At 27.5% G+C, this 13,666-nt stretch overlaps 2 protein-coding genes across 2 annotated transcripts; one reads left to right on the plus strand and one right to left on the minus strand.

Moving 5' to 3' along the window:
• Positions 1 to 8,477: 8,477 nt before the first annotated feature.
• Positions 8,478 to 10,288, plus strand: OCT59_002834 (uncharacterized protein; the record flags this gene model as incomplete). Its single annotated transcript, XM_066145212.1, has 3 exons — positions 8,478 to 9,375; positions 9,489 to 9,871; positions 10,055 to 10,288. 3 exons carry the CDS (start codon positions 8,478 to 8,480, stop codon positions 10,286 to 10,288), a joined length of 1,515 nt encoding a protein of 504 aa, XP_065995955.1.
• Positions 10,289 to 12,298: 2,010 nt separating this feature from the next.
• Positions 12,299 to 13,433, minus strand: OCT59_002835 (uncharacterized protein; the record flags this gene model as incomplete). Its single annotated transcript, XM_066145213.1, has 7 exons — positions 12,299 to 12,320; positions 12,389 to 12,531; positions 12,619 to 12,802; positions 12,879 to 12,904; positions 13,125 to 13,198; positions 13,274 to 13,323; positions 13,405 to 13,433. 7 exons carry the CDS (start codon positions 13,431 to 13,433, stop codon positions 12,299 to 12,301), a joined length of 528 nt encoding a protein of 175 aa, XP_065995956.1.
• Positions 13,434 to 13,666: the final 233 nt, after the last annotated feature.

The raw sequence follows: 13,666 nt of genomic DNA on the forward strand, positions 1-13,666 counted from the left end.
AGAAAGGTATAACGTATAACTAACTTCTTTATTGACAGAAATAAAAAATGCGTTTACCGATTAAAAAAAAAACTTCTTTATTGATAAAATTAATTAATGCATTGTTTATTAAAATGTGAATATTAATTTCGAATCAATTCAAATTTAAGGTTTTAACATTAGTCAGCATTAAAATTTTTCAGATTTCATTGGATCTAAATATACACGTCGAGGTCTTTATATTATGAGTCTCAAAATCATGAAGTAAAAATCTGTAAAAGGTTATCACGTTACGATTAGTTCCCGTGAACTTTTAAGAAAAGCACACTTACGCTGAAAAATTAGCCTGGAACGATAATGTTAGGATTTTGTTACAGATAAATAAATGGTATTTAAATTAGATCAAAAGGTAGCGGAATTCGTATTTCATTAAGGTATACTCAGCTGATCGGACCGTGAACGAAGAAATTTTTAAAGATGTGCATATGTTGGAGAAACTCAAATGCATTATTCTGACGATCATTATGATGAAAAAATTAGAGATAGCAGATGTTTACGCAAAATACGAAACCAATTATATAATGTGTATATATTTTCGGGCAAATCATATGTAACTTTTTTTGTCCGCCTGAACTTATCAGTGGGAAATGACATTAATGATTTAATTGATCGATTAAAGATCATTTGATGAAATGTAAAAGTCTTCCAGAAGATTTAAAAACAATATATAATGTATAATAAAATTCTTAAATTTTTATTGCAAATATGTATTACGTAGTAAAGGCTAATAATGAAAAAAAGAATTCACCAGAAGATTCAGCTAATCCTAATGAAAAAAAAAAATTCACCAGGAGATTCAGTAAACTCCTACAGTACTAGTGTTAAGCATTTATCGCCATAAACACTATTTTGAATATGCATTTATCACGCCCTTCACAAATAAAAACTATGTAGTTTGTGAAGCGATACCCTACAGGTATTCCATACATTGATAACCCTAAAAAAATTACTATCATAAATGAATAAACAAAATTTAAATTAATAAGTCATGAATGAATAAACAAAATTTAAATTCTTCGATATTAATTATATAATCTTGTGCATAATTAATTAAATATAAGTTCTAATTCGTTAGATAACAATAAAGAATATGAAAATACTTCATTAAATAAATTAACTTCCAAATTGTATAGATTAACATTATTAAATATAATAATTTTTAAAGTATTTAAACAATTGGAATTTTTTTAAACTTTTAAATAATAGTAATCACTACTATCAATAAATTTCTTTTATTAGTCATACTCCGGCCGACTGAAACAATTGCCTGAAACCAATCAAGGCACAGCATTAAACACTTCATCTCAGAAAAAATTCTTGTTGGCCTCTGTATAATCTAATTATTCTGCGCTCTTCTCTCTCATTTTTCAACTTGTCAATGCTCTTATTGTTAGAAAAGGGTAATAATAGAATATTATTTTGAGAATATCTGGCTTTTTGGGGTATATCTATACTCAGGATATAGCTCAAAGTCCAGAATTATAATAATTTAATTTCTTCCCTCATAGGCAAAATAATATCAACAACCAATGCGTGGGTGCGTTTGGATATTTATAAACGCTTTTTTCCTCAAGCTTTATCAACCAATTTCTTTTCACGCATTTAGGTGAATTTTAACAAATGTGTTTTCTTCGAGAGATCTCAATGATCAATCTCACAAACACGTTTAGTTAACACTTTTTATAATTATTTTTTTCTTCAAGAGTAATAAATAACAATTATCCGCGATATTATTGGAGAGTGGAGAAACAAACTCTGAAAAATTTTTTGAAAATATTTCGGAGAGAAATCGTTTCTTAGCTTGGTCAGGCCTGGGCGTAGGCTTCCAATATACTTTGTATGTATATTTTCGTAATACTTCATCATCAAATCAATGTAAGCCCTAGAGGGTTCAAAAAAAAAATTTTTAATACCTTAACATGAATTCGAAAGCAAAAAATTTCCTTCAACTTACGTAATCCCTTATAAATTGTATGACTTCCAGATTATTTTATATCAAAATTATGAATGACTGTTAACTATGGTATAAACGTTCAAATTAACATTTGAATCATTGCCGCAGATGACTCGTTCCCAAAATTATTTTACAAATAAAATTGCGGTAAAGCTTCCTGTTTAACGTTCGTCCGCATCCGTAAAATAAAGCTATCAAAATAAAATAGTTGTGAAAATGCTGTAACCATTAAATTGTTGTTTGAGTAAACGTCCTAGTTACTTACCTCTAAGAGGGTTTTTCCCAATGGCTTCACTAATTTTGACGCCCTAATTGTTCAAAACGCTCATACCGAAGCTCGTTATTGTTAATTTCTATAAGTTGCTCGAACAGCTGTTAGGCGGTCATCTAAATTATTTACACAGTAGGACCTCCCAATAGTTTCATGATATATTTTTAATCGCAATAATATCGTAATAGTACAGATTATTACATTACTGCAATGCTGCTGATTCTCTTTTAATGGAGGGGTTATGTTGAACATAGAATCATTAAAATGAACGATAGTTGTAGAAACTAGTCCTTCTCTTCCTTTACACCTTCATTTTGATCATCATCATTACAAAACTATGGAGAAGAATTTTAGAAAATATGAACATTTAAAAAATATAACTAAACGTTTGATTAAATAAATCAATACCTACAGTATTACGTTCTTTGATATAAAAATTTTTAAAAATACGGTTGGTCAGGATGGAACCTTTAAAATAATCCCGAATCCTTCATAAATAAATTCTTCAGGAAAGATTGGAACCTTAAGTGTTCTTATAGATGTTGAAAAAAATAAGTTTTGATAAATCTCTAAGGCGGTTGGTAATATTCACCATCAAACCAATATAAGCCTAGAGGATTAAAAAATTTTTTAATACCTTTAAATGCGAGTTCAAAAGCAAAAATTTCTTTTACCTCACGTGGCTCCATAATGAAGTGCAGGAACTCATCCCGTTTTGCTTTTGCATTTTTTGATTTTCTCCTCCTAGATTTTCTCGCAGAATTATATATGAAGAATATTTATAATCCGGATATAAATCCGGATATAAATCCGATGCTAATATTTAATTAAGAATCATCATGAATTTTACGCCAGAATCGCGTCGAGTAATTTACAGGATTGTTACGATTCCATTTTCCACGTTATTTTTATTACAAAATTGTAATGAAGTAAATATACTGATAGAATTTTATAAATAAGAATAAATTGCAATATAATTTTTTAGGTTTACGTTATCCGTAAAATAGAGAGTACTGGAATAAAAAAGCTGTGAAAATTACCCACCTCAAGAAAGTTTCTGTGCAGGAACTCATCCCGTTTTGCTTTTGCATTTTTGATTTTCTCCTCCTAGATTTTCTCGCAGAATTATATCTGGGAAATATTTATAATCCGGATATAAAATCCGATGCTAATATTTAATTAAGAATCATCATGAATTTTTACGCCAGAATCGCTTACAGGATTGTTACGATTCCATTTTCCACATTATTTTTATTACAAAATTGTAATGAAGTAAATATACTGTCGTTCAAATTGAAATTTGAACCATTGCCCAACAAAGTGTATCAAGGGGAGTTATACACTGAAATAGAATTTTATAAATAAGAATAAATTGCAATATAATTTTTTAAGTTTACGCTATCCGTAAAATAGAGAGTACTGGAATAAGAAAGCTGTGAAAATTACCTACCTCAAGAAAGTTTCTGTGCAGGAACTCATCCCGTTTTGCTTTTGCATTTTTTTAATTTTCTTCTAGATTTTCTCGCAGAATTAAATCTTGGAGAATATTTATAATCCGGATATAAATCCGATGCTAATATTTAATTAAGAATCATCATGAATTTACGCCAGAATCGCGTCGAGTAATTTACAGAATTGTTACGATTCCATTTTCCACGTTATTTTTATTACAAAATTGTAATGAAGTAAATATACTTGACGTTCAAATTGAAATTTGAACCATTGCCCAACAAGGTGTATCAAGGGGAGTTATACACTGAAATAGAATTTTATAAATAAGAATAAATTGCAATATAATTTTTTAGGTACGTTATCCGTAAAATAGAGAGTACTGGAATAAGAAAGCTGTGAAAATTACATACCTCAAGAAAGTTTTCTACCTTGTTATATTAAAGTAGTGATATTTTACTCCCCCAACACCTTCTCTAATTGTGCCTTTGTCAAAACATTACAATTGAGAAATGAAAAAAAAAAATCCATTGTGCAATTGGCATTAATTGCTCGTGACATGTGAAAGCGTGTAATGGTAATAATTTTTGTGGAACTTAGGAAACAATTTTTTGGGGAGTTGGGGTATAGGATAGTTTCACAGACAAACAGACAATCAGGCGATGCTTCAAAAAGTTAAATTATTACCATATGCGATATCTGTTTGTCCTACATATTTACAAAAGTTACGCTATTGATACATTTCTAAGTAAACGGACTAGAGGAATCAGAAACGACACTTCAGAATGTATACCGGTTCCCGTTCCTAGTATATTTAAAATTTGGTAAAAAAAAAATAATTAATAATATATAGTCCTTCGGACTAATAAATTTGCAATATATACAATATATACAAATATAAAAAACGCATCAAAAAATTTTTTTTAAGAAAAATTTTATAGACATAAAAATTCAAGAGTATTGCACTGGTTTAATGTTCAAAGTTTCGCCGTAGAGGTTGGAATCGATTAAGACGACTAATCGATTAAGGCAGTGGTCAAAATTGGATGTGCGGGATGTGCGCTCCACACATCAATTTTAAATTTGCGCACAAATTATAATAAATGAGGGTTCGGATTTGCTAACATCAAAAAAATTTGCAAAAAATCGCGCACATTTGATGCGCACTACTGTACACATCAGATGATTTAATAATAATGATCGGTTATGCGTAAGCCACAAAAACGCGTTAAGCCGTTAATGGTTAGCCACTCGATTTGGAAATATTGATAATAAAATAATAATTTCATATTTTAATAAACATGTACACATCGTGTGCACACACATATAGCGCACATGATTTTAATATTGCTCACTGCTAATTTTGAATTTTGACACTGGATTATAAAGCTAAAGCGGACAAATTTGCGCCTAATTCAACATGATAACCGCTTATTCCCACACCTATTATGCGACTTTTCGTTTAATTTATACATCAAAATTACCGATTAACTGAATCAATTAATTTAGATTAAAAATGTAGATCATCTCAAAATAATTTACTTAGATGGGATAAAAAATAAATTTTTTTTTTAAAATAAACATTTGTTTTATATTACATCTTTACAAAGTGGCTATTTAATATGGGTGAAGTGAACGCTTGTTTTCAGATTCTGGAAATAGCATGACAAATAAACAAACACGCCTTAGTCCAAAAGTTTTTCAAGAAATTCTTTTTATTAAAAGAAATTCAAATTATCTTGATGTGTTCACACTTGCTGCTAATAAGGTAATATTCTAATTACATAATTGAAAAGTTCTCTTATAGTAAACTAATAATTTTTTATTCATTAAATTTAGAAAAAGTAAATTAATATTAAGTATTATACAGGATTTCCATATTTTAGTTTATTTATTTATTTTTTTAACACTATAAATAAATTCTGTAATTAAGTATTTATATAAATAAAATACATTTTGGAACACTGATTATGAAGCAATAAATGTCAACATTACGGCGTAGGTTAAAATTGATACTAGATAAATAAAATAAATAAACCAATTAAACGCAAAATTTATATGTTAATCGATTAACCTTATTATAAATTAACATTATTCGATCATGATAGCTTGTTAGTAATCGATTAAGGTTTTTTTGTCGATTCCAACCTCTACAGTTCCAGATATAATATTTAAGTCATTAGATTTCTCTTTAATCCCAGAAAAAATTTTAATCACGCTTATTAAAATAATAATTTTCAAATGAGTGAAGCTCAAATATGGAAAATTGTTCTTAAATTGAGTATTGCTCAAAATCTTATGCTTTCTTCTGTCTATAATTATCTAAAAGATGATTTTAAACCTTTAAAAATTACCTTACAACGATGTATCTAATTAGATTCTATGATTTTTCTTCTAAAGAATTTTTTATATAACGTAGTACCTTATAAAGATGTGCTACCGGAAGAATTATATATGGAATGATTAAAAACATTTTTGAAGAAAAAGGTATTGATTAAATTTATCAAGAAATAGATATTTGATATTTGAAAATTTACTAATTTATTTTTATTACTTTATTTTAAAGCCAAGTAAAGCTAATCCATGGGATGAGTAGGATTTGGGAAAGCCTACAAAACCAGATTAAATTGAAGAAATGTGTAACGCAGATCATTGTGTATGCAAAATTCGGCATACCTCTGACATAATCGTTTCATTATATAGTACAGTATTACTTTACATAATTAATTTTACTAACATGATATAAAAATAAGTGGAAAGTGGATACACATTCAGTTGATATCTTTTTCAAATTATCTAGAATATTTTAAAAATATGCTTAAATATATTGTATCGCATACTGGTCGATCATTTCGTCCTAAGCAATTTATTAAACACCGAAATAATTGTTTGATATAGAATTAGTTAGTTTAATTTTATTATTTCCATAATATTATTTTATTATGTATTATTTTATATTGTATTGTTTTATTGTTAGATTTTCTAGTGTTACAATAGATTATATTGATTATTTTAGTTAGACATTTTGATTAGCTGGTCAATGATCATTGATTATGTAAGTAGGACGACTCGTCGACTAGACGAGTCGACTAATAGTCAACCGAAGTACGAGTTGACCCAAGGTCAACCGATGCACAAGTTGACGCATAGTCATGTCGTCCACTGGAATTTTTCATTATATATATACCCCTCAAGATTTGAGGAGGGAGAAGTAAGTTTGAAGAAGTTTGGAAAAGGTTCTTTGTAAGGTCTTTCTCAGTTAATCCTCTCAGTTTTTTTGAATAGATTTTCGAATCTTTAATAGAACCAACTTTTATTTTCGAGAAAAAGTTGTTTAGCAAATTTTACTTTCGAGAAAAATTTGCTTGGAAATTTATTCCAGATCAATAATCCTATTTCTTATTAAAAATTGATCGTCCCTTATCATTTTATCAAATATTTATGAATAAAGTTAAAAATGTGTTTTTATCATAAATGATGCATAATTTTAAGAGTAAAATTGCGATAGATTTATCAAATATTCAAATGAGCAAAATAAAACTTATAAACGCGTTAAACGTAAAACTTATATCTTTAACCGGTTATTATCCGGTTAAACGTTCCGATTAACCGGTTTTTAACCGGTTAAGGTTTTTTGGATGGTTCCAATCCCTACACCAACATGCGTCAGGGATTGTCTATGTAAGCAATGTGTAAGTGGAGCGAGTTATATTTTTTTTTTGTTTGAACAAAGCAAATCTTTTGTCCTTTTCGCACTATAATTAATTTTAAAGTCTTTAAATTTATTTTTCACAATAGTAGTATATTTGGCAATATCGAATTTTAGAATGATATTCTCAATTTCACGCCATCAACATTTGAACCCCGCCTCTTTTGATTGGTATTTAATTGTTGGGATTATATTTGCGGAAAAATAAGTTCAGATGCATATTGTGCCTAAAAAGTGAGATTTTATCTTATGTGTAAGCCAAATGATTTCTTTTTTTTAAAAAAAAAAAATTTTTAAATTTCTTTATTTAGAACAAACGACAAGAGCTGTTGATAACTGTACATTTTTGTAATACATAAAAATTTGCAAAAAAAAATTTAATCATCAAAAAATATTAGAATTTGTGCGCTGATGACACATCATTACAAACAAACAATCAGAAATGATCACGTGTTTGAGTTTCTTCGGAAGATCTGAGAATATCATTACCATATTTGGTGTTACTAAACCTAAATCAATTGTGTAACCTTTACACGGTACTCCGAAATTGTACCGACATATGATTCAATACATGTGAGATTATTCCTAAATCAGAATTTTATAATTATATTTTATTTTCTCTTTCTCTCTTTCGTTTTCCACCAAATTTGTTCAACCGAAAAAATTAATAATAGATTTGGTGAATTTTAAATACTATAATAATCTTTATTAACAAAGATAGCTGACAAATTTATTCATGTAATGTCTTAATTCTTGTTTCATCAGAAACAATATTTAAATAATTATAATTACATGAACGTTATAAGTACTACCAAAGTGACGCGACACATAATCACATTATCAAGTGTTAATAATAACAACAAAAACGAACAACTATAGCTTTTGAAGTTCTTGATTATGGATATCGAATGTCAAAATAGTCTGGATTCCGCAAATGATGTCGACATAACAGTTCAAATAGATGACCGCCATCAAAATTTGTATCAGTTAATTTAAATCTTAAAGATAAATTACCAAACATGCGCCACAAACTTGTACAAAATAGCAAAGTCAAAATGAATGATACATTGTCATTTGCAAATAAGATAAATAATAATGATAATATGGGCGGAAGTTCATTAGCTGTAATAGCAAGAGAAGATGAAGAAAATATAATTTTAGAAAAAGTTATATACAAAAAAAGTATGTTTTTATATTTAAAATCAGAACCAGAACCTGACTGTAAGTTCTTGAAAGATAAGCTTAAACTAGAATATGGGTATACTGTAACTTTAGAAAAAGCCAATAAGAGAGCATTTACAATAGTGAATTGCGAAATGAATGAAATTATTGATGGATACGAAAATAGTATAATTCAAATTGATTTGGGAGAAGGTAAGATTGTAAAAAATGATTTTCTTTTAATTGCGGATATTGATATTCCGAATTTTGCAAAATTGGGAGTATCATTCGAAAATTCAAACATCAAAAATTCTAACGTTATAACTAGCTTAACTTATAATATTATTGAATATGAAAAAATGTCTTTAAAATTTAAATTAGAACCAACTAAAGAATTTATTGAAGTAGTAAAGGGTGTTATAGATTCTAAAGATCCTAGGAAATTTAAGAATGTCATAAATAGTTTTGGCCAATTTATCCCAAAAGAAATTATTTTAGGTGGAAGAGCTTATTTTATTGCAAGAGGAAATTCTGAAGAAAATGCTGATGAACACACTACTAATATAGGTAGTCAAGCTTCAAATTTTAGAATTGAAATAAAAAGTTTGAAGTCTTTAAATAAGAATAATTCTTCTAAATATAAAAGTTTTAAATTGTTTGGAGGAAAACAATTTGGTTCTAGCAACTTTAATGAGTCAGATTGGGTTGAATCTTTAAATGATTTTAAATATTGGAGTTGCATAAAATTTAAAGATCCAGTTAATGTTTTTCAAACTTTATCTGAGGATCTACGTAAACAAGTTCTATTATTAGTTGGAAAAAAGATTCTTTATACAAATACTGAGATTATAATTATTATTTATCTGCACCTGGAATGCATCATACTTTCAAATTAAAAATTTCAGATAATATTTTAGAAATTCTTCAAAATAAAGATGCTGAATGTAGTATCTTTGCAACAGTTATTGATAAAAAACAAAAAGATATCTTTAACTGCCAAGTTGTTTGGTCATCAACTGAAGATCCAAAACTTATTATTCATTGTTTTCAAAACAAATTTAGAAAGCGTCAATGTAAATTGAAAATCATGTGGATGATCGTTGGTTATAATACAAGTTTTGATTTTAATCATTTGGATTTTGACATTGAATTGGAAGTTCTAAAAAATGATTTTAATGCATCAAATCACCAAGCTATAGCTAAACCATTAGATTTAAAATATAATCCATCAGTTCTTTGTTTTGGAATTCCAGTATTAAGTAAATTGGATACTTCAAACAATTCGCCAGTTATTGGACACTATTTTTTTGATGACAAAGAAAATAGAAAATTTGGATCATATTTATTTTCTTATTGTTTGGAAAAAAATCATTTTGTTAACTTATCCAATTTTACATTTCATACTCTTATTATTTCAAACTATCCTAATTCTAATAATTATGGAATCTCACCTTTTCAACATATGAGTAAGATAAGAAAAATACTTAATCTTCTTAAGCTTGATTCATTAAGATTAAACCCAAAATTGATTAGTTTGTATTCTACAAAAAACAAATATAGACCAGTTTTCTTAAAACAAAAAACCAGTGAAATTAAAATTAAATATATTAACATTAATTGTGATCAAGATGATTGTATCTGTAAATGCAAGAAATTAGAAGATAACTTAAAATATGCTTTCTTAGATCCAAAAAATCCAAATTAAGGTAATATTCATTTTGTAAAATTAAAAATCAAACAAATATAATTTTCTATCATTAGAAAATCTTGTAATCTTATATTTTTATTTTTATATATAGGCCGCTTATATTATTACACAATTCAAGAAAAATACGTTTATTTATGTAATTTCGAATATTATTTTATTATTTATAACATATACTTTAAAACTAAATATATGTATTTAAAATTTTTCTCAGCTTTAGCACAATTATAGAATTAAATTTTTCATTGTTTTTTCGTGTGTATCCAATATATTACTTTATAAAGGTTGGAAATTTTTTCGGATCAATAATGATATCAGTCTGCTGCATGAAAAGCTTTAAACCCAGAATTTACACAGAAATACTACTACACTCTTTATATTTGAAGCACAACTCGTAAAAAAATAGTACTGACGGACTTTTATAAAGATTATCAAATAGTACAAATGCTCCAATAACATTAACTTCGCTTAGTCCTTTTTTAGTCCTTCCGTTTAGAGTAGATTTATTACGACTAATAAAATATATCATTTAATATCATGGAAACTGGTAATTTGATTTGGCAAATAATATTGAAAATGAATTTGAGAAAATCGGAAATTGTAACTTTGTACGATCAAAATTACCAAATAGACTATACTGGCTAATGAGAATTTCTAACAGTAATAAATTCAGTGTTAATTTGATAATACAGTCGCCATTGGACATAATGAACCCTCTGTTCTAGAGGGTTTGGTTCGGTATAGGGTGAATTCGTTATATAATACTTTAATCTATATACTGAACATTTCGGTATATAGATTCTACCAATAAAAATTAAGTCACATGATTAAAAAATTATTAAAGTTTCTGAAATGAATTATGAATTTTAACCTGCACGGCATATATTGTATTCTGAGAATTAAACGAATTGAGCAAGTCTATTGCGATTATTTCTAACTTGCACGACATCCATTTTCCCAACAGGACGTTTGCCTGACACTGTTGGCCTACATTAGTTTTACAGCTGATTTCATAATGTACGGGACACTTAACAAATTTTAATAAAGAACTCGGAAATATTCGGTAAAGCTTGATATAAAATAAAAATTATACGCTAATTTTGGAGTACTATTCCGAGAATGTGGTGTAATTTTATCTTATTTTGAACTTTACCAAATATTTCCGAGTTCTTTAAAATTTGCTAAGTGTCCCGTACATTATAAAATTAATGCTGGTCAAAGTTGTCGGGAAAATGTCCTGTCGGGAAATCATCTGTCTGGTGTAACCTATTATACAATTTATTCAAAATTATTTTTTAAACAATTGAACACGAATGATATTACTATTCAATTGAAAAAAATTATTATATTGATATTACTTTGATAGAAAGTGAAAATAACGCGCTTAATATTTACTTATAAATATATTTTAGTATAATTCCAATTACTACATGGTAGTTTTTTTGATTTTTTTTTAAAAAAAAAAGATATCATGAAGTTACACGGTTCATTTGATTAAATCTGTAAATAGCTCATTATAACTAATAAACTTATTATCAATAAAACAAGGAAATTCGTTATTTGAACTTTCATAACCATTAATTAATGTTGATAGTGGACTAAATATGAAAGAAAGAAATAAGAAACTAATGCTTTATTCATATAATATTACTACATCCTTACTATTTATTTTTTTTCGTTTAGCTAGGCACTAAATTAGTCGACCCTCTTTTACTAAGAATAATTATAAACCCTAATAAAAATTAAGCTTATAAAATTTTCAAATTTTGTTATTCATAAATGTATTGATCATAGTTTCATAAAAAAAGAAAAAAAATTTTTTTACATACAACATTACTTATCCAATCTCACTTTCGGTCGTTCCATTGTTTCTTGCCTATTTAAACTTCATCAAATCCATATATTTTCACATGATTGTATAGTTGTGTAGAAAAATAAAATAATTTACTCCACAAAACTATTACATTTTAATTCATAATCTCATCGAAATCATTTATATAGATTTATCTATTAATTTAGATGACGGAGATTGCTTTTAAAAAAAAATCACTAATAAGTAACATGTAAACTATATTGCATAGAGAATAAAAAAAAACTTACCACTTTAGAATGCAATGCGATTCAAATTTATAAAGAACATCTTGACAGCATACAGTATTGCAGTGAATTCGGCCAAATTTGAAATATTTAGAATTTAGATATCCATTATTAATGTTGGAGTGATAGTCAAAGACTTGAATGGTCTGTTAAAAATGCGTCTATCCTCCATTAAAATCTCTGTTTGACGTTCTCATCATCATCATCACATATACTTTCTTCGTCACGTATACCTTCTGATCACTAATTTTTGCTTTATAGAATGATGTTTCTAGAATTGATGAGATGTAACAAATCACTTCATAGCGGCTTAAAACACACTCCCTAAAAATATAACCCACTCCAGTCTTGCATTTGTAACAAAGTCGTATTGATAGAGTATTATTTGTACTTTCAGATACAATGAATTTCTCATTCCTACATTACTTGTTACTACTTTCTGCAATAAGTCTCGAACAGCATTTAGACAGCCATTTAAATTGATTTTGCTTACATACGGATAGACCTTCTAGCAGTTTTCTATTTAGAACTTTTTGTCAAAAGTGTATCACGGTACACTTTAACCACCATAATATCATAATAGTAAATATAATGTTGAACTGAATCTTTGATATTTCATATTTGTAAATTGAGTTTGATACCATACAATTATTACATCACTACCCACCACCATTAAAAGCAATAATATTGCAGATTTTCTTTTATGTTGAACGTAGAATCAAATTTACATTAAAATGACGATAGTTAGTTGCAACAACCAATTCCTCCACTTCCTTTCACCTTTATCTTGATCTTTATCTTTGCTCTTCATCTCTACAAACCATGAAGATGTTGAACATACACAGTAAATAATATAAACAAACATTTGATTAAAAAGAAATTCAATACCTGTAGCACCAATTCCTCGGTATAAATAATTTATTATTTGAATTGTGCGACTTCAGTTTGATCAGGATGAAACGTTTGTTTATTATTAAAATATTTCTAGATCATTCATAAATATAACTTTTCAAGAGAACTTGAAAGGATTGATCAATTTAGACATCATTATATTATAGTAGACGGTCGAGTATATGTAAATTTTTGATAAATTTCATAATTTTTCATCATCAAATCGATGTAAGTCCTAGAAGGTTCAAAAAATTTTTAATATCTTAACGTGAATTCAAAAGTAAAAATTTCCTTCAACTTATACAAGGAACGTAAGATTGTTACGACTATATTCAATTATTGTCAAGACTTTTCGACTAGCTTCTCTATCGAATCAGCAATGAGAATTTA

Source organism: Rhizophagus irregularis, chromosome 11 (genome assembly GCF_026210795.1).
Source record: "Rhizophagus irregularis chromosome 11, complete sequence".
Classification (NCBI taxonomy): Eukaryota; Fungi; Glomeromycota; class Glomeromycetes; order Glomerales; family Glomeraceae; genus Rhizophagus; species Rhizophagus irregularis.